The sequence below is a fragment of the Branchiostoma floridae genome, chromosome 1 (genome assembly GCF_000003815.2).
Source record: "Branchiostoma floridae strain S238N-H82 chromosome 1, Bfl_VNyyK, whole genome shotgun sequence".
In the NCBI taxonomy this organism is placed as follows: domain Eukaryota; kingdom Metazoa; phylum Chordata; class Leptocardii; order Amphioxiformes; family Branchiostomatidae; genus Branchiostoma; species Branchiostoma floridae.
This window is the reverse complement of record NC_049979.1, coordinates 20,171,081-20,191,946: the sequence shown is the minus strand read 5'-3', so window position 1 is coordinate 20,191,946 and position 20,866 is coordinate 20,171,081. Positions and strand designations below refer to the sequence as shown.

The 20,866-nt window shown below is 42.2% G+C and overlaps 5 protein-coding genes across 7 annotated transcripts; 4 read left to right on the top strand and 1 right to left on the bottom strand.

Annotated features, from left to right (window-relative positions):
• Positions 1-350: 350 nt before the first annotated feature.
• On the top strand, positions 351-746 carry LOC118413136 (transmembrane protein 251-like). Its single transcript, XM_035816358.1, has one exon. It carries the CDS (start codon positions 351-353, stop codon positions 744-746), a length of 396 nt encoding a protein of 131 aa, XP_035672251.1.
• A 3,452-nt stretch (positions 747-4,198) lies between these two features.
• LOC118428108 (putative phosphatidylglycerol/phosphatidylinositol transfer protein DDB_G0285639) lies at positions 4,199-8,818 on the top strand. Of its 2 annotated transcripts, none has more exons than XM_035838089.1 (6): positions 4,199-4,335; positions 5,837-6,007; positions 6,266-6,358; positions 6,677-6,802; positions 7,312-7,361; positions 8,060-8,818. In XM_035838089.1, exons 2-6 carry the CDS (start codon positions 5,866-5,868, stop codon positions 8,141-8,143), a joined length of 495 nt encoding a protein of 164 aa, XP_035693982.1. In that variant the 5' UTR covers positions 4,199-4,335; positions 5,837-5,865; the 3' UTR covers positions 8,144-8,818. The 2 variants fall into 2 exon arrangements, with proteins under 2 accessions (XP_035693982.1, XP_035693976.1); XM_035838083.1 differs by having other exon boundaries at positions 5,834-6,007.
• Positions 8,819-9,802: 984 nt separating this feature from the next.
• Positions 9,803-12,740, top strand: LOC118428093 (phosphatidylglycerol/phosphatidylinositol transfer protein-like). 2 transcript variants are annotated; one of them, XM_035838074.1, is made up of 6 exons: positions 9,803-9,888; positions 10,337-10,513; positions 10,781-10,873; positions 11,068-11,193; positions 11,657-11,709; positions 12,397-12,740. In XM_035838074.1, exons 2-6 carry the CDS (start codon positions 10,369-10,371, stop codon positions 12,478-12,480), a joined length of 501 nt encoding a protein of 166 aa, XP_035693967.1. In that variant the 5' UTR covers positions 9,803-9,888; positions 10,337-10,368; the 3' UTR covers positions 12,481-12,740. The 2 variants fall into 2 exon arrangements, with proteins under 2 accessions (XP_035693967.1, XP_035693958.1); XM_035838065.1 differs by having other exon boundaries at positions 9,816-9,888; positions 10,334-10,513.
• Positions 12,741-13,204: 464 nt separating this feature from the next.
• Positions 13,205-15,747, top strand: LOC118428027. Its single transcript, XM_035837996.1, has 4 exons — positions 13,205-13,544; positions 13,860-13,931; positions 14,234-14,343; positions 14,857-15,747. The coding sequence occupies exons 1-4, from the start codon at positions 13,293-13,295 to the stop codon at positions 14,999-15,001; spliced, it is 579 nt and encodes a 192-aa protein (XP_035693889.1). The 5' UTR covers positions 13,205-13,292; the 3' UTR covers positions 15,002-15,747.
• A 1,403-nt stretch (positions 15,748-17,150) lies between these two features.
• On the bottom strand, positions 17,151-19,133 carry LOC118413055 (uncharacterized protein PB18E9.04c-like). The gene has a single exon (XM_035816234.1). The coding sequence runs from the start codon at positions 19,131-19,133 to the stop codon at positions 17,151-17,153; it is 1,983 nt and encodes a 660-aa protein (XP_035672127.1).
• Between the last annotated feature and the right edge of the window lie 1,733 nt (positions 19,134-20,866).

Here is a 20,866-nt window from a genome sequence, read left to right as displayed (position 1 = left end):
GCATAATGTAGGCTGCACTTTGGGAGGCCCTTGAGAGACTTAGCAAGTCAGCCACCATTTGTGAAAGAAGGGATTCCTCATCATGCAGCATGTGCCATCTGGAGGTCTCACTCAGCCAAATGTAGAAGATGGACTGAATAATACAGAGTAGATTTGTATTCGAGAAACAAGCTTTTGGTGGCTGCATTTTGGTGAATGCTGCTGTGATATTGGATTTGGAGAGCATGTTTTATACCTACAGTGTAGTCCTATCTTAATATGTATCCTCTCGTACTGACACTGTTTTCCTGTTTCAGGTTTGGCACAGTGATGGTACAGCTAGAGAGCCGTGAGGTGTAGCAGTGCTGGAGATGAATTTCCGACAGCGCATCGCCTGGCTCCTGGTCTTCACCTTCCTGCTGGCCAGTACGTGGATGTCGTACTACGTGTTTGAGATCTCGGACTCGTACAACGTGCTGGCGCTGGAGCACATCCAGTCCACGGCGCAGCAGGACCCCAGCGAGCTCACCTGGCGACAGACGCTGACCACGAAACTGGTCGCCGTCCCGTTCTGGATGTGGTTGTTACTTCTCCTGGTGCCTTACCTGCAGGTGTTCTGCCTTCTCATTGCCTGCACCAAACCCGATCCGGACAGAATGGCGTACGGGATATGGCCGTTATACCTGTCCACAGTCTGCAGGAACAGTAAAGGACAGGCCAACAGTTCTTTCCACCACGCTAATGGGTCCAAACTGCAGCACATGTGACGTCTGTGCAGAGGGTAGAACCCTAACTTCACATATGGAGCTACTAGAATTCTAGATAGTACCCCATACCTCTTTTAAAGGCTACTTCCCCTGTTTACCATACATGTGCAAAAGAATGTAATTTATTCTTTACTGGATGTAACCATTGAATGTATAGTTTATGGATTCCATGGTGTGAAAATTCTGACAGAAAAAATGCATATTAGATATTGTTATGTTGGAAAAAAAGTGAGAATGCTTGTAAGGTAAATCTAGCAAGTGGGAACATTTTGTTGGGTATAGACATTTTTACACGTGGCAAAGAGGGATTTGTACATTTGTTATACATGTAGATAGTGTAAAAAGGTATATACGACAGTGTATCCTTTGAAGGTTTTGTTGTCTGGTAAGGTTAGGTAGGCATTTTGTGTAGTGAGGACTAACATATATAATGTATGGGTAAGAGAAAGAATATTTATTATCATATAAAAGCCTTTATGGTGGAATTTTGGGGGGGAATATGGGAACTTTTGGATACTAGTAACGTCACTTATTAATGATTAATGGAAGGTGAAAATAGTCTTTCTTTCATGATCAATGTGGAGAAAAAATGGACCAGCTATTTTCATAGAATGAATTCTAAAAGACGTTCTCCTTTATGTGTAGACATCTACAGTGTACATCATTGAACTGTATATCTGCCAATACCGTAGATAATATACATATCAGTGGATCAGGGGTGCCCTATAGCAAAGTGCATCGTCAATGTAAATCGAAGAAAGGACTCTGTGCAGAGATATAATCAATGATTTATTTTCAAATCACTCTGGTGAAAAAAAAGCTTTCATCTGAACCTTGAACATCAGTTACATCATAGGGGTTATGCTTTGTATTAGATAATATTTAACTTAACTCCCCAATGTTTTCAGGAGTCAGATAATATGGACTTGGTGGGTAAAGGGGGAATGTAGAAGAAATGGTATCAATTTTCTTTTAACGAGGTTGAACATTTGCCAAAGGAGTGAGCCAGCTGGACACGGTCCAACATGCCCCTGCCATACATTGTATTCTATAGACAGTCTTTGATTGCCCCTAATGGGTTTTAGATTGGCCCTGTAACTACCAGACTGTTTCATTTCTCAGCAGATAGAGTGTAATCATGGGACAGTGATGGAAGAAGCTGTGCATTAGGAAGAGCCAGGGGTCACCGGAGACATCACAAACATAATGGGGCACGCCATATCATCAGGTCATGACATTAGCTGCACGCCAATTGCCTGTGCCATGTTGATTTTTTTTAGAAATAATTGGTATTGTTGAGAAATGAAGTCACCTTCTGCATCTCAGTTGGGTCCAAGGAATTCTTACAGTAATTGAGTTGATAATGAATGTAGATGTAATGTTGTTATATTATGCTGAAAGATTACAAACATGTTAGGAGGGGTTATTCTTTTGACAAATAACTGCAAGTTTATATAGCTACTCTTAATTTAGTTTATTAATGGACATATCTATCTGTATGAATTGAAACTTCTATGTTACATGTACCTCAAAGAGGCATATCACGTACACAGTACTGCATGATATTCATGTATTAATTGGGGCAATAGCTGCATCAGGAAAGAGCTGATTGTATGTATTTGTACTTTATGCAGCGGTCTAGCTAGCCATAAATTATCTGTTTATTGCTCCTAGGTAGGTAGGCATGAAAAACTAAGGACAATCTGTTTATACAGATTCAAGATTTTGTGAATTTAGTTATATTTGATGCTGTGTTAATTAGTATGTTAATCATGATGTACCACATATTGAAGTAATGAAGGAGATTACATTCTAATTAATCAAATTAATGAGTTGGAAAATGTCCAACTGACATCAAGCTGTGTACATGTATATGTCTTAATTCCTAACTGAATACAGAAGAGTCAAGAAGACAAGAGAGAGAGAAGTATATATGACATTTTACAGGACATTTGTATAAGGTCAAAGTTTCTTGTAACAGTTGTAACCCATGTAGTGCCTAGTGGCACATATAGGTTAGCAGATTTCCTTTCTGTTTCTATGGCAGGTTATATTTTTACAGAGAGTCGAAGTTTAAGGTCCCTCATTTATGAACAATTCTAGAGGTGCTTGCAAAATCTCCGCATGGATGTTTGTTTACTTCTCTGGGGCCTTAACCTCTGAACTTTCCCACAGTCCCCTGTAGCACTGAAATGTGGGATGGCTTATTGCAATGACCAATGTCCTCACCAGTTTACGTATGCTGCAGAAAGAATCCATGCTTGCATGGAAGGTAAAGATAGAAAATAGCATGTTTTGTTAGAAAATAAGCTCATATATAAATGTAAACACGTTTACGATGTTGATGTTAAATGATCTATTTATTTTGGCTTGTCAACGTCACTCCAGAATTCGATACATAAGAGAGCCATTAAGGTGAATTATACGTCAGGTGGTTGTTATATTTAACTTTTTTTAGGTATTTGATAAATACATATCTTTGAAGTTTGTACGTCCGCGTTGTTTTTTATATCAGCATCCTAGCGTAGCTGTCACTTGCCTCAGCATCTCGCGCTTTATGTAGTCAGAAGGTTGGTACCTTTCAAACATGTATATCGATCGATGGAAAGGAATTTTCCTAAGGAAACAACAGACTGGGGAAGGATGTGTGAAAAAATTATCCAAAGATTTTTTTATGTGGATAGAAGCAAACACTGTCAGTAACGTCTCTAAGAGTAAGCGGACGCATTTCAAAATTCAAACCCATGTCGGTGCAACCTAAAATGGTTTAACACAACCAATAGAAAACTTAACGTCACTACTCCAGTGTGTACAGGAATCCATACAGGCCGTGACGGAAGTAGCTGAGGAGTTGCCGCGAAATGTCCGCCGCGTGTCACAAGAACAGTATTTGTTCTATAACCTTACAACCCGATTAAGCTATTTGCGAAACCAGTTTGGCAACATTTGTACTTGGACGTATAATAAAGCCAGTTATCATCGACCATCATCTTGCCATACAAGACGTGATGTCCTAATCTCCAAGCAGATGCTGGAAGTGATGATCGGATCTATCGTTGCATGTCAGTAAATGGGTAATGCCCTTGTCCATGTTGTCAGTAGGAGAATCGATCGGACGACGAGTCTGCGAGCTCTAAATGTCATTTTTCGGTAGTGATACGCTCGGTGTTCTCTTTATAAGATCTTTAAAGGTTGACCGATGTTTACAGGTCACGTCCGATGATCCACATCAAATATGATCTGGTAGATTTTCAGGTGAAAAAATATGCCTGAGTCTCTGCTGATTTTGACAATCTGTGACCTTCTGGGAAGCAACATATAAGGCACGTGGACTGGATGACAGAGCAACATCGAGAAAACGTTATGCAATTCCACCCAATATCTGCTTGGAGGCAAGTCATACTTGACTGTAAGCATATGCAGTACGACTGCCTCAGTGGGTCACGTGACTGCTTACCTGTAGGGACTGAATAGGGAAGTGAAATACAAGTACTATTTATAGACTTCACAGTTCCCTTTCCTGGTCGACAACAGAAGACATTGTCGCCCTGCTAACTTGAGTGTTACGACGTTACCTTTTCACGGACAGGTGAGTCATTTCTTATACTTTCGGGCACATGACCTGATAACTATTATTGAAGCAGGAACATGCTAATCTCCAAGCAGATTGTACGGTAGCATTTATAAGATAGTATCAAAAGCTGACTGAGGAGTGAAGCCAGCCCAGGAGTGTGTTTGCTCCGGTGCCCGTCTGACTCCCTTTGGCCGGCTTTGCCAGCTTTGATACGTATCTTATGGTACCGAAGGATCTGCTTGGAGATTAGGAACATATACATTACAAGGCGTGCTACCACCAATTTCATGGTGTACGGGCTTGTTTCAGAAGAACAGAGTCAGACAGAACGTGCATGTAGCAATAACTAACGCCAGCTGTAACTGAGACTTACTACAACTATGATACAAAGATTTACTTCATACCGATCATATTCACATTATGGAACCAAGGGAGAGCACGTTTGTATGTCTTTTAATCGTGCATTATACTGCATAGTCATATTTTATGAAGACAAAACACCGGGTTCAAGTATAGACTTATAAATTATTAAAGTCAAACCCAAAACAAGTATGTGAAGAGGGCCTTTGTAAAATAACTTGCGCCACGAAACGTTTTTAATCTAACGAGTGTTCCTCTTTTTCTTTGTTTGCGTTGTTGGCGCTCAAAATCCTGAGTGCTTTGCAGTAATGAGCGACACCCTTTCAGCCGGAGATTAACCAAAAGCGGAACTTCCGCGTTCTGTTCCTTACTTGCCGGCTGCAGTACTGTTTACTTCCGCCAAGCGTCTCTTCTCAATAGTTTCTTCGTACATGTCGCTGTGTTACCCAAGGAGGTTAATCCCTACCTTCCTCTTCATATCTTAACATCCCCATTCCCTTCCTACTAACCCTATTTTTCCCGACTTTTCGTCTATTTCTCCACCACCCCGACTTTTCGCCTATTTCTCCCACCACCTCCTGCTTTCCCTCCCAAGTCAAACTTCAACCTTTTGTGGAAAAATAGCACAGTATCCACACTGACAATCATCGGATCATCCTTCATTAGTTATGGGGTAGTGCCGAAGTCGCGTGATGGAGGCCGAGTCCCTGCAAATGAACCTACTTCAGTGATAAGGGTGGGTGGGTGGGTAAGAAAACGGACCCTCCTGCTTTCTCCATTCCCCCCTTCTATTCACCTACAAGGTCGGTCCCATCTTGCTCTTCGGTAATATGGATTTCTCCGGATGAAAGAGACAGTATGGATTCTGTCCACGCCTTATATAGTGTGATTTAGTCACGTGATTCCGGCTGACCAATGATCGCGCAGTGTGAATAGATCTCCCCTTTTTATACACCTGCTCTTAGCTCAGTAGCATACGTGCTCATTTGCATAACCCCCCTGATTGGTTATCCTCCAAATGAGTTAATTGACCACCTGTCTGTGGTCGCCGGGACAGGTGTAGCGCTGTGAATAGATCTGTTAACTTACATAATTTGTTTATAGTATTTCTTTTATTCCTAATCCTAACGTTATATGTTCGTGTTTTTGTTAGCAGTCGACTATCGATAGCCTTGAAACACAGCCATGGCAGCATCACTTTTCCTGACACTAGTCCTCCTGGCCGCCACCGCCGCACAAGCCGTGCCGGTGCCTGAAGCGTGGCTAGATGCTGAATCTTTCCTCACCATCTTCGCCTTCAAGGGGCCTGTGCGCTGGTCTAACTGTGGTACGTTGGGCGAATTCAACAACGCGACATGATGTCTTCCTTTGAACTTTTTCTCTTGTCTTGTTACTTCGCTGGATTTTGTCAGCTTTGTATCATGGAAGCTCATTTGTGTTTGATATTAATCACAAAACAATGCTTAGCTTTCTTGAAAAAAGTTTAGCATTGTACTATATCAGATCCAGATGTGTAGGTGTTATTGACCCTACATCTAGTTTAAGTCAGATAACTAGTGAACTGATGCCCCCCTCCCACTTACAGGTGATCCCGCCACTCAGAGTTTTAACGGAACCATCAGCCCAAACCCACCAATCAGAGGAGGGAAGATCAAGGGTTCTATTGCCTTTGTACCAGGTATGGACTGATAGGATCAAGCTATCAATCACTGAAAGAAGGATGGTACGGGAGACTAAGTGTGAACGATTAAGGGGACACTTCTTTACAGCAAACTTTTTGTAAAAAAAAATGTAACGCTAGTATGGGAACTTAACGTCATGAGATACGTGATGTTGATCATGAAAAGGCAAAGGAAATTTGGAAACTTTCTTTTCAGGTCCCATGCACATGACCAGCCCTTGGATTCGTTACAAAATTTATGATCGTAAGTAGAGTATCAAACATATTAACGTAAATGGTAACTAACGTGATTGTTATCGGTACTTGGGACTGTAGACGCTGATTTTACCAGTGGGAAGCTCAGTGTGGACCTGTGGTACAACGGCTCCCCTGCGATCCAGGTGCCTTTCCCTATCAAGTGCAACCCCAGCACCAAGGGGTACTGTCCCATGAAGAAGGGAGGTGAGTATGATCCTGGGTGGGATACAATGGAAGTTGTGTATACATGCTTCTATGTACATACTTAGCATTTTAGTTCAACGCTCGCAGTTGTCATTTTGATATGTTTTTGGTTTATTTCATTTGACGTGGAGAGGACCTAGCGCAAATCTGTTGAACAAAACAGAGTGTTACTAGTATGTTGAACTTGTTATGGTTGTTGACTTGAAAGTTCAAGATTGTAGGTTTCGATCTCTAGCAGACCCCATTCTTTTGCCCTCGGGAAAGGCGCTTAACACCTATTTCCTCACTTGACTCCGGTGACATTGAGTACCTATATTTGAATAGGGACGTCTTCTTAGTTGGAACTTGAAACGGAGGTGTTTGGGTCGTTTGCCGGTTCTGCTTAAGAAACACACAAACTTCAACACGTATTTTAGTTGTATTGGTCCCCTACTTTGTTGAAAACTATGATGTTAGCTACGTACATTTGATCCATATTTACGTTTGTTGTACGTCTATTTATCCCACAGTGAAAGTGTCTGCAGCCAGAGCTGTCACCGTGCCGAAATATCTGAGGCCGGTAAGATGAAACTTGCATGCTAAACTCTCTGCTTATTCCGAGCAATAGAATGTTGTACAGTCTTACAAATGTAAGATTTCGGTATCACAGTTGGTATCAGCATGACATGGCTTCCAAAATATATGTAACGGCGGCTCTAGATCCCTATTTTTCAGTCCTGTGTTTCAGAACTTCCTTAAAATTGAAGTACTAGTACTACAAATATGCCTTTGTTGAAACACATTAATAGAATTCGATCGGTTTTCGGTTCCCCCTTCTAGCAAATGATGACTCAAAACTTCCTCAAAAGTGTGGCAGAAATGACGATGTTCCGTTTTAATACCGATCTCTATTTAGATATCGCCTTTTGTTATTAGAAAAAGTCGGAACACTTTCTGTTCCGTAAAATCTGGCTGATATTGTCTTTTTAGTGTTGTTCAACTTCCCCCCTGAAATGCCTGTAACTTCTCATTTCGTCAGCTTATCATATAGATTGCTATGAAGACAATTTAGTTCACTGCACACATATTGGTTATGTTTGTAGATTGTTCTCTTTATGAAGTATGCATATAGATTGGTATGGTGACTATTTAGTCGCCCACACATATTGGTAATGTGCCTTTGACATGCACTGTTGATGAAGCATGGCTTCCTGTTTCATAAGCCATAAAATGAGCGATTTTGTGCAGCCTGACATTTTTGCACATGCGCCCTTGCAGGGACACTACAACGGCACGGCCATCTTGCTGAATCAGGACAACCATCAAATGTTGTGCATCAAGGCAGAGGGGGACCTAGCCTAAAGCTGTGGGAGCGTCTATCAGACTGTTTCAGTAACATTCCTTATTCAATGGCGCTAGAATAAGCTATCCTCAAATTCCCAGTACCATCACATTCGGCTTTTGTACATGTATCTATTTAACGGAAAATCCACGCCCAAGCCGAGCATTTTTTTTCGGAACTGCTGGTAGCTCTAACTGCTTTTAATCATTGCTGTGACAATCATCAAATACGGCTTCAAGACGTCTAGACGCTTTGCTGCATAATTAACATAACGTTAGGCCATGGAGGATGTCATAATGATATCATAATGCCTTATTGGCAAGAATTGAGCTAAGGATAAATCGAACTTTGTAAAGGGTATTTTAGCCGTTCTGTGGACAATGTCGACAGTGTCTGTTTTGTCTTGAAAATCACTGCGCCCTTTAGAGTATATGCTATCATGAATAACAGAAGCCTGGCTAAAATCGCGCTCCTAGCGGTCGGCCTTACAGTTGCCACCACCTAGGAGAGAGTGGGGTCATTAACCTCATGTGTAAACACAGGCGAAAACAACAGAAGCCAATTGCATTCTTGACCATACTTGTATCTTAAAACACGTGATATGACTGTAATTTCCACTGGATAAGTTATACATGTAGGTTTACTGTGGAATACATGTATTCAGGTACTGAAAATAAAAAGTTTAATGAAAGTTGTACTAAGTTTGGATTCATTTCGAAATTATCTGCTGTTTTAAAAACATTGAGATGTGTGCAACTGCATATAAACACTTTCTTTCATTCAACTTTCAAGCGTATCCCCTTTACATTGTACACACACTTCACGGCTGATAACATAACGTTATCCTCTGACCTTTCCAACGCTCTAGTTGTGCCTCTAGTCTGGATCATGGACCTTTGGCTAAGAGAACGACCTGACTAGTTTGGTAGAAAACAGCACATACAAAACATTGGTATGCTTTTTTTTACCAACTGTTAGACCGTCATAATTTCCTTTTTCTAATATCATTACTACAGATGAATATGTTTGTGAACAGTCTCCCTCTTGCACATTTACACACCACTCTACAACCACGTTGTCAAGCTGGATAAAACTAATAAAACTATGAGCTATAGACAATGAGTTTTAGCTAGCTGTAGATGCGTCCCTTTTTACTCTGCCAGCAGATCTTTGTAACTCCTGTCTACTAGAGCCCTATGGCCACACAAAAGAACCATCTTGCAATTAGCCGGTAAGTTACGATTTTACAAGCAGACGTAGAAATGAAAAGTCGTAACCGCGTCACCGTGTTTCAAGCTACCTGTTCCACTGAGGAGAGGGCCTATCTGCATCTGCTTGGAGATTGCAATTTTGCAACCGAAATAACTTTTTTTTTGTAAAAGCACGCTAAACTACTCTCAACATAAAACATGTACATTTGATGATTTCCGTTGTACCCTCTCTATTCCTAATTTCCTAGTTGATCATATGGTCGAGACAATTAATTCTCTGGATTATGATCATAATGAAGGTCGAAAGTACTGAGGAAGTCTGTATCTCATCTCATTGGGAGGTGTGAGATAAACTGTCTGAATCATCTGATAATAACTTTACTCACCGAATACGCGAAAAGCTGACACAAGCATCACATTGTTTTGCTGTAACGTAATGGCGAATGCGGAAGCGGTAATGCCGCAAATAATGAGCTGATGTGTTCCTGTTCCGCATTCTATCCTGATCAACAAGATTTCGTTCACAGCACTCTTCTGGACGCATACCCCATACGGTAAGGAAATGTCTCGTTCGAAAGGTTTTTTCGTTCTCGAGTTTCCGAAAACATAATACAAAATGGGTAAAGTCCTAAGATCTAAGAGCAGCTTGTAACATTTTAATTGAATGTTTTGCGAACGGAGGGTACAGTTGTTCTATGTCCTTAAGTTTAGTAATACTTAGGTGTTTAGCGAAGAAAAACGCTATCTACAGGATACAGTTGTGCCAAAAGGGATAGCTTCTAAATGAAGACATGTCATCTTTACTTGACAAGATGTCAAGGTAAGAAGTCATGGCTAACAGGTAGGTACGAAGTCACAGTAAATTAAGTACGGTAGGTGTTAATTGAGGCGACGAAATTGCGACACACATGGCAAATGAATTTGTGTAGAGCAGCAACTCTACCAAACTTGTTCTGGACATTTAATGTACTATGTAACGATGTTTCTATCTCTTGAAAGCGGAAATTCTCCTCAGCTGAAGGTTATCCATCGCCATGGTAACGCACGTGATAAGGTTGTCCCACCTGGCTGTCATTCTCTCCGTGGTAACCATGGTGATGCCTACGTCAGAGGGGAAGTTGGGCCTGATAGACATTCTGCAGCATGTTGTCAACAACAAGTTTACCTGGCAAAATTGTGGTGGGTAGAATTAATCAAACTGCATTGAAGGCGTTCAATAGCATAGCACTGAATCTTAGCTGGACTTATTTACTTGATTGATATCAATGAATTTTTTCAACTATTAATAATAAGTAATAAATTCTTAATTGGGCCCCACAAAGATTGCGCTTTGGACATAGAATCATACCTGCTACGCAAAAATAATGTTCACCAAGAAAACTGCAGAAAAACATTCACCACTTTTGAATTGATTCCATGTCCTCTCTGCTTGGTTTCCGTTTTCAGGTGACCCTGTTACACAGAGCTTCAATATCACAATGTTTCCGAACCCGCCAGTCAGGGGAGAAGATTTCCAAGTCTCCATTGAGTTTGTACCAGGTAGACTTGTCCAGTCTGATAACTTTATATGCACTTTTTAAGTGCAGGAATTTAGATTTTGAACGGACTTATGTTAACAGTGTATGTACTGGTATTGGATTTTCAAATTAGCTATATTATGTAACTAAAGTCCATATATTTGTGTATATTTTATTACTTGACTATAATTGTGTGACTTTAATTTGTTATCATAGATGCTGACCTCACCAACGGGAAAGTTGACCTGGATTTTTGGCACGACTATCGGCCAGCGTTCGCCATTCCCTATCCCATCTGTAAGACAGGCACCAAGGAAGAACACTGTCCGATGAGGAGGGGAGGTAACAACACTGTCTCATTTAGTATAAGCTTGTTGTTAATGCTTATGTTTTTCTTTTCAAAATATGTCTAGATCTAAGTTTCTGGCGCGCTACGTTTAAACAAATTAGCATTCTTTTTTGTTTCAACTATTACTTTAGTCAGTGGTTAACTAGGGCTGTAGGGCCGGTACTAATTAGGATTTTACCATGGTCATTACTGACCGAAGGAGGCCTTATAGATAAACTTATAGTCTTTGGACTGTTGTAAAGAAGATTTAGCCAAATATGATACAGCTCATATGATCGGTCATTGGTCTAGGCAATGTGAGGATACATATATGATATAATGGAATTCTAGCAAAGTTTTCAAAATCCAACATGTCTTGCGAGGGTCTAATGGTATTTGCATGTAGCTATAGGTTCTAACTCCGATATGTCGGTTTGAACTCCCACTTACGCCTTTTCTTCTATTTTCTGTTATTAGTCCTGGAGAGGATTCAGAGCAAACTGATGGTACTCCCGATGTACATCGAATCGGTAGGTTGGATGATAACTTATTAGGTACATGCACTGGGCATGGGTACATGTGACAAGCCACAAGATGGAACAATTTGCAGAGTTATTTAAAGAACTTCCAGTTAGTTCTGCTATCGCCAGTGTTTTTGTAGACACTCTGCCGTCCTGGGCGGTAACTGGCCACTCCCCTTTAGGAGGCCGGCCAATGTTGGGTGGGCTGCTATAAGCGAGATTGAATCAGGCTATGGAACTTTGAAATCACCATGAAATCTGTTTGAGGAAAGTACGATGAAGGGATATGTCATTGTGATTTCTTTGGGAAAATACTCGTTTTTTATACTGTTGTCTACGCTACACTTTCCTTGTTCGTGTGGTAGCTTGCTTCTGCATTTTGTTGCGACCCATACACACACATACACACACAGCACACGCATATATACACATGCACACATATTCACACATGCGCGCGCACCCAGAAATACAAAGTACACACACACGTACACGCGCGCACACACACACACACACACAGACATAAACACACACGCACACAGACAAACTCTCTCTCTCTCTCTCTCTCTCTCTCTCTCTCTCTCTCTCTCTCTCACACACACACACACACACACACACACACACACACACACACACACACACACACACACACACACAAAGAAACAAACATTTCTGACATTTCTGTGCCCGTCTTTCCAGGGCCACTATAACGCCACAGCCACCATGGTGAACCAGAGCGGCCATCAGATGCTGTGCGCCACCATGGAGGGAGACATCCAGTAGGGGCTTCTATATCATAAAACATGCAATATATGTCAAAGGATATCAAAACAAGCATGTAAGAAGAAATCAGTGCGTTACAGATCAAGACTTAAAACACTATTGACGTTCAATATAATCGGTATCATGATGTTTATGTTTTTGAGATTGTCAATACTCTATGCAACCATTCAATATTTTGAAACAAGTCGAAATATCGAGACTTATTTCAAAACACTAGTACTAACCGGACATCGTTGAATAAAGATGGAATTGAAATGATATCTGGGAAAGTGTGTAGTTCATTATTGTGATCATTAACGGTGCAGTAAGGATCGGTTTTGCATATTTAGCCCATCTATGCTCCATTCCCCCCTTCTCCACCAATTTGTGTTCTTCTTGAAGTCATTCATACCCCGCTGTAAAATGTAAAACCCATTCCTATTGAACTGGTGTTACCTTAGCGTGTGTAATATTCCCCGTTGTTTGTGAGAAGCAAGCAGCTGTTACCGGTGAATGGACGAGCAGTGCAGGTGCGTGTTAGTAGGGGACCAACCGTTGTTGTTGTTGATGGTTAAACTTTATCCTGTAGCCTCTCTCGCCCAAATGAGTATAAATCTCTGTATTTCATCCATTCGTATGAAACGGCACAATTGGCAATTCGGGGTTGCATTTATTAGTGCCAGTTCAACTAAATGTTACAGGACGTAGCATAACAACCCAAACCTCCGTACCCATCCCATCCAGAAATGATTTTCCCCAAGACGGATATTATCGGTGAATAAACTCTGTGACAGGTGCCTCTACCAAAGTCACTTCATCCTCCAAGTTAAACCATGGACCCAGTCAGACCAGGCCCTAAGATTTCCACCGGGTATTTGAGGGGGAGTAGATCTCTAACGGGAGGGAAGGACGATAAGAAAACTTCCGTGGGCGGCGACAAACGCCTCTCGGCCGGCTCCCGGGACAGGAGAGCGTCGGCTGACGTGTCGGAGAGGCGCAGCCTGGCCGGTGTAGGCAGGAGGGGGAGTTCTGACGACAACAGGGTTTCTACTGGAGCTGGGATAGGAAAGGGCAAGGCGAAACAGGTAACCACGATAACAATTTGGCTTGCCGCTAAGATATCAGAATAATGTTGTACAACAACGTCTAACATTATTTTCTATTTTTATATTAACGTTATTTTCAATTTTGATGTTGATGCATAGCATGGTCAGTTTGGCAGCGCAAAATTGGCAATATGTGTTCCTCTTGTTTCTTTACTTTCATCATCAATAGCTTCCGAAACCCAAATGGACCGAAACAAACGTAAGAATTACGTGAAATACATGTTCGATAACGCTAAGACCTAGCCTTGAACTATCGACAGGTGGCGCTGCTGTGCTGCTCTTCTTATTTTTCAGGAAGCGAAGGTAGCACCAGTGGCAGACACGCCATGCATAAGCCAAGAGGTGTGCGACAGAATAAACGATGAGGTGACTACATTAATAATAAAATATAAAACACCATGCTATGCATGGTCGGCGGCGTATGAGCCATATGTTTAAACAACAAATGCATTTCAAAACTATGAAACTACCTAAAGTATTCAACAGACAGCACAATGTATATACACGTACATTTATATCAGAAATAAGCTTAACGTTAGATACTTTGTCAATTCTTTATCTCTGTCGTTCTGCATATTCCTGTCAACTGTTAATGTCCTTCTAGTGTGTCTTTTCTCCAAATTCTTTTGTCACCCTTTCAGGTCAGTCACACTACCTTCTATCCTCAGATCATGTCAGACGACGATACTCAGAAGGAAATTGAGGAGCTACAAGAGGGACTTGTCACTCTGCGGATCATGCTAACGGACCTACAGGACATACGGGCCATGCGGGAAAGGTATCTACAGTTTACAGATAGTCCAGCAGCATAGCTGGAAAAATCATGCAGGCGAATTGTGCAGATTTGTGCAAAAGTATCAAACACGTTTTAAGCAAATCTGGATGTGGAAGTATCTCAATTTCATAGTTTTAAGGCTCCTTATGCAAACTAAAGCAGCATTACTTGAGTAATACTTGTCCAAATTACATCAAAACTAGTGAAAGCCACAAGCATCAGGAAAATTTTCATTTGTTACGTTTGCCTGTGCCTTTCGTATTTCCATGGAAACCGTTGCTAAGGAAACTATCGTACTCTTCGATATAAAAGGTGAACACATCTTCAAATGTGCTGTATACGGCACGCGATAGCGACTTGACTTTGATATTTTGTTACATTTAGATTTTGATGTACAGATCATTGATAGATAACTAGTAAGTGATAGGTATTGACATTGCTGCTTCTTCACGGTATTAGTCATCAGTAAATAATCAATTGGTTGGCCGTTTTAATATGTTACTTCGTGGTTTTTAGGACCCGTGGAGTGCGAGGTGTGGTGCTGGGTGTAGCGGACATGGCGACCTCCCTCAGCCGGGACCAGGTGGTCTGGGTGCCGTTCGTGTCGTCATCACTGATCGTCCTGCTCCTGTGTCAACTCGTGCGGCTCTTCTTCCGCTGACGTCATGCTTCTATCGAAGGGGTCGTACCTCTTAATCTCCAAGCAGATCCCACGGTGATATCAAGGTAGTATCAAACGCTGGCAAATGAGTGTAGGCGGCTTATTAAGGTGTTCATTGGCCTTCGGTGGGTTTTGATACTATGTTATGCCACCATAGGATCTACTTGGAGATTAGTAGTACCTCTGCCAGTGTTGGTATACGGGTGCACTAGCTATATGGTCATGTAGCCCAGCCCATTATTGAAGGAAACCTTTTTTTCACTCTTGACTACAGCGTCAACAAGAAAAACAAAACAACCAGGGGTAGTAGAGAGGCTTTGGTTTGGATGCTATTCCTCTTTCTTGAAATTTGCACGTGATTAATGGGTCTGTATGGATCCGACACGTGTCCACTCCAGCCATGCATGCACCGTGATGAGGGGTCAGACTTAGTCATGTTGGGGACCGTATTCTCAGCAGACGTGATCTACAATTGTTTGTATTACTTGTTGCTTAACAGTGTGTATATTAGTATATGTGACAGTACTGTACGTTTGGAACTGCATTGTCACACTGTTGTTTTACAATAGCTATGTACTTGCCAGTACTTTATACGATTGGAACGGTTGCAAAATCACCTAGCTGCCGTGCAAAGTGAACCGGCCATCTTTGCCCTGAAGAACATGGGAGATGGTCATCGAAACGTTGGCTCTTGAAATAAAAACAAACATGTGGTTGAGAATAAAGACGATCTGCGGACTTCCTCATTCCTTCTTTTTTTCCTGATACATGTATTGCAATATCCTTTTGTTTCCTACAGAAAATACAGTTGGGAATTCGTTGTAATCAATTACTTCGTTATTCAATTGACTTATATGCTCTTACATATATACAAACACACATCGCCTAATCTCCATGACTTTACTAGCAAACACAATAGCGATAATAACAAGTATGTAATGATGACCTTCTAAACAACTTCTAAAGATTTTTGCAGCTATCATTTCCACGAAATATATATGGTAATTGGCAACGCATATTCATATCATACATGTTGTTAGAGACGTTCCGGATATACTCCGCCTGTCATAATCATATTAAACGTAACAAGAACTGCGAGCACTACTGTCACTACTGCTAAAAATCGATCCTACGTGCCCCTACCCCTCTTCCTCTCCCGACGTCTAATTGTGGTTACGTGGCGTGCAGCCAGTCTCAGACCAAGCTTAAGCTTTACACAGCTGTAGGCTTGAACCTTCAACGTGACAAACAGTTGTCTTTGCATTAAAATTGTGTTATATTTGCCCGAAGGCTAATTGTATGTACATTCTTATAGACTAAGTGAAGTAAATAGTAATAATACGAGTACATAACACTAGTGTCTATTCAACTATATGATACAATGTATGCTATTGTCGTGTTTGACTTCTTTGAATGCAGTGGGCAATAATCTGTCCCACGTTCTGTATAATGACTGGATTTCGTGCTTTTAGTAGAAATATAGTCTTTGATGATCTCCTAAAAGGTACAAGCTTGGTAAAATTGTGGAAAACTGTTTGGAATAATCTTTCAGCTTCATAGTATTACACTGACTGATAAAATGTTAATGCATTATAATTATATATAAACGTAATGATAATGTAATTAAAATGTAATAACATGACTACATCAGAATGAAGGATACAGACCTTTGACTGATTCTGGTTCATTGCTTCATTATATGTGTAGTCTTTCAAACGTGCATGTAGACAGTGTCCCGTTTCTACGCTAACTGGTTAATCTGTTTTAAGTCGGTTGTGGTAATTTCCTTCTCGCTTCACTAATTGTTGTCTCTGGTAGAGGTGTTTCGGAGTTTGTGAAAAGACTTCCTTCCAAGGAGAGGTTGTATGGAGAAATCAGAATGACTGTCCGCCTTTTGATGTCCCCATCAACCTCTGCTTGGAGAACAGGTGGAAAGGACGCCTGTTTGGGTAACTACTGTAATGTTAACTACCCTTGGTCATGTTTTTGTACGATGAGGCGCGCGCCAGGTTCTGGACGCAATTGATATGTGACCTTTCCATCGCTTCAGATCGCCCACGGCCAGTAAATGTTTATTTTGTAGTGTTATGGCTCACGTAACTTCATTCTGTGGTCGCTCATCGTCGATATGACAAGGTAAACATGTTTATTATTGGGAGAGACGCACGTCGTCGTGTGCTACGGTTATATCTTCACCCGCCAGCTCCCACGGCCAGTAGGTGTTTGGTACGGTGGGGACAGCACGAGGGCACGAGGTGTTAGTGTGCCCGTAGCTAGAAATATCCCACGGCCAGTACGTGTTTGGTATTGTACTGACTAAAGGTACCTCGGTTTGTGTTGTCTCATGGTAGGTATTACTGAGTGTGGGGAGGGACGCCCACCGCTGATGGCTTCGGCTACTTCTGCACGCGCTTTCTCGCCGTGGCCAGTAAGTGTTTGGAAATGTGGAGATAGCAGGCACCGAGTGAGCTCTACTTAACTGTCCATTGGAGATCTCCCACGGCCAGGTGTTGGACGAGGATGTCCATGGCTCTGTCTCGTCTGGAACAGTCTTATAGACTTGATTCTCCGTCAGTTGAGAAGCTGGCGAGGATTCGTATCCATTCGACCTCGATGCTCTGTACTGAGTTACGAATGACGTGCCGGATATATTAGCTGCATTTATGTATGTCACCATCCCCTGACCTTCGTAGAAGGGTACGGAAGCTGCCCCACGAGCGCTCGTGCCACGGTGGCAGGAGGGATTCCCTGCATTTTCGTAACACGTAACGCGTTGGGACTGAGATTTTCCATACATGGCTGTACGCTGGATAGGTGAAGGCCTGTGGTGGCGACCAGTAGTGGCCGAGGTGTCGTGGTAGGTGCTGAGACTCCCCCCATTCCCCATGAGCGTTAAATCTGTGGCAGCAGCATAGAAGGGCAACGCGTCATCATCGTCTTCGTTCGGTTCAACGTCTGGGATTTCCCAGTATGTATGTGGAAGGGCGGGGAGAGGTCGAGTAGCATAGACAGCGTCATCAGGAATCTCACAGTACGTGGGCTCGATAGAATGAAGGGCACTAGGCAGAGATCTGCAGGAAGATTTGCGGTGTAAAATGGCGCTACGGCGGGAAATGTCAGGTAGAGAGGCCGACCGTACCCGTCTCGGCACAGCTTCCTGCCGCTCAGGGATGGCTTGGACGTCCTGCTTGTTTGACATTAAAGTTCTTTTCAAGAGAAGGACAACAAATATTATCACTATCAGACCTCCTAGTATCGAAATAATCAAGGCGGTTGTGAACGTCCTGGTTGGGCTTGGTTTGTCTTGGGCAGGCTTTGTCAGGATAGTGCTGAAATGCAGAGGAAAAGCCGGTGACATCGTAGTCTTATGTTCTGATGTAGGTAACACCGGAGCTAGCACCGTGTTGTGGTTTCCTGGCCTCGATGCCATCCCAGTCAGGTTTGGTGGTACGGTAGACTCGTTCTTTGTTGTAAGATTTTGACGAGATGTCGGACCACTATTGGAGTCAAGAGATGTTTCATCGTTGTTCAGTTGCACCGGAGGGACACTGAACACCATCTGACTAGCATCCTCCTCAGTAAGAACAATGCAGGTGATATTGGTGTCAATAATATTATTCATGTGTTTTCCAGCGGCAGTGCTATTTGCGTGGATTGTCGGACTGAGAGCAATTGTAAGGGTTTCTATGTTAGTGTCTCTCTCTCCAGAGAAAGCCAATCGGAGACTCAGGCCACCTTGTAAGGCCATAGTTAACTTTTCATTGTTAGCCCACACCTGTCTGCACTGGTCAGCAACACTGGGGATATCCGAGACAGCGTTTTGCATGATAACTACAAAAGGTGCCTGAGCTGTGATCTTTGTAACGGGAACGTCCCACACCAGGCTGCAAGAAGGGCCGTGCACGTCGACTTTAGTGCGTGTGTAATCAAGGACAGTCTTGTTGAAATCAAATGTCCACCCTACAGTCTGTTCGTTCACATAGCTCCAAGGGTCGTTGCTGATACAAAGGAGACGGTTGGATACTACAACTGAAACTTCCTGTCTTCGAAAGTGCCAAGGGTTATCTTTGTCACGGAGTGCCCTGGCGACACTAAGACCCCAGAACGACTCTCCGCCCAGAGATGTAAGCATATTACCACCTAGATGCAGCTCAATGAGCATAGGTAAGTGTCGGAATGCTCCCAGAGGAATGACTTCAATCTTGTTTCTTTCCAAATGGAGAAATGTCAAGGCATGTAGCCCAATAAACCAGTCAGGATTTACAACCCGTAGCAGATTATTTTGCAGACTCAAGAACTGAAGAAACTTCAGGTTCTTTAAGCTCCCATGATCCACCTGTACTATTTGATTATGGGACAAGCTCAGAGAAAAGAGAAACTGAGGCAAAACTGAGAAAACGCTATGCTTGATATGGGATAGTTTGTTCCAGTCCAAAGCTAAGGCCCTCAGGTGAGGAAGACTAGATACGGAAAGGGAATTCTCTTCAACATCTGTGATCTCACAGTCCACTAGAGCCAGAGTGGCGGTTCTTGAATGGTGTGCCAATATTCTTGCCGATAGAATTCTGATAGGATACCCCGTCACTGCAACTGTAGTCAACGTTGTAGAAACTACCTCGCGACTGCAAGGTAGAGAAGAAGCCGTGGTGATCGTTCCATTTAGACCCTTGCACACGACCCATGAATCGAAAGATATCATGTTTGTACCCTCCAAAGCCCCGGTCCTCCTAAATCTGTTGAACAGGCTTGAAGACTCCTCCAAGTCTGTTCTTCTACACTGATGGGGGCAGAAGCCGCTCAGAGCTGTACCAGGGGATACCAGCAAGGTCAGGAAAAACAAGATGACAGTTCGTCTCATCCGACAGTGATTTTCCCGAACGAAGGCCATTAGATGTCGTATCTAAGCTCTACACTGGAGAAAGGCTTAACACTGACCTTGTCTCGCTCTTTATTGGTCTTGAGAGGATGATGTCAAATTTGCGAGTTGGTCAGCCACAACTATCCGAAGGCCAGATCACCCTGCAGTGTGCAACAGTAGACACTACTCAGTTGTATTGTCACTACTATCATCATCGACATTACCGTCAGACTGAGGATATGAATGGCAATTATAATCTAAGAATGACAGTTATAATATTTATAGTGACAGGGATGATCTCTGTAACAGATGTTTAAAAAACTTTTTACTATCGCAGGGTGTCGAGGTTTGTCCTTTTGTTTGAGATTCCTTCAAAAAGTAATACCATTGGTGTTACAACAAGCTCAATTTTTCATCAAATGAGATGAAATTTGGCACAAAAAATAAAAGGCGCATCTCCCTGAGACTGAAATATCTCAATTTGTTCTCCATAGTATTATGACTGGCTGGGTTAATTTCAAATTGACCACATCCTTGGAAGTCCGTCGAAGCAGCGAAATTAACGTGCAGTCAAATAATTCCATTACCAACTTTTAGCTATTGTATAACTATAACTCTATTTTAACCTCCTTGAAAAATACAAATCTCTATAAGCCACATGCGTGTATTTTTTCTTTGAAATCCAACGAGGTTTTCTATTTTTCACCGAAGCGAAAGCGATAGATTCAGGTTAAGTTATGTTTGGGAACAAACACGCAGATTTATGGCAAAGAAGGTTATGTCATTTCATCAATTGAATGGACGGATGGAGGAGGGAAAGGAACATCAAGGAACATTTTGGTCCAATTTCCTCATACCTCCTTATCTTATGGATCAGGCAACTGTTACAATGATTTTCATCCAACAACCGAATCCCAACTACTTTAAATATTAGGTACTGTACTATGTAAGACAAGGCAATGCTCGACATTTAGCTACTGGCGAAAAGACGCCGAGGCAATTTTCGC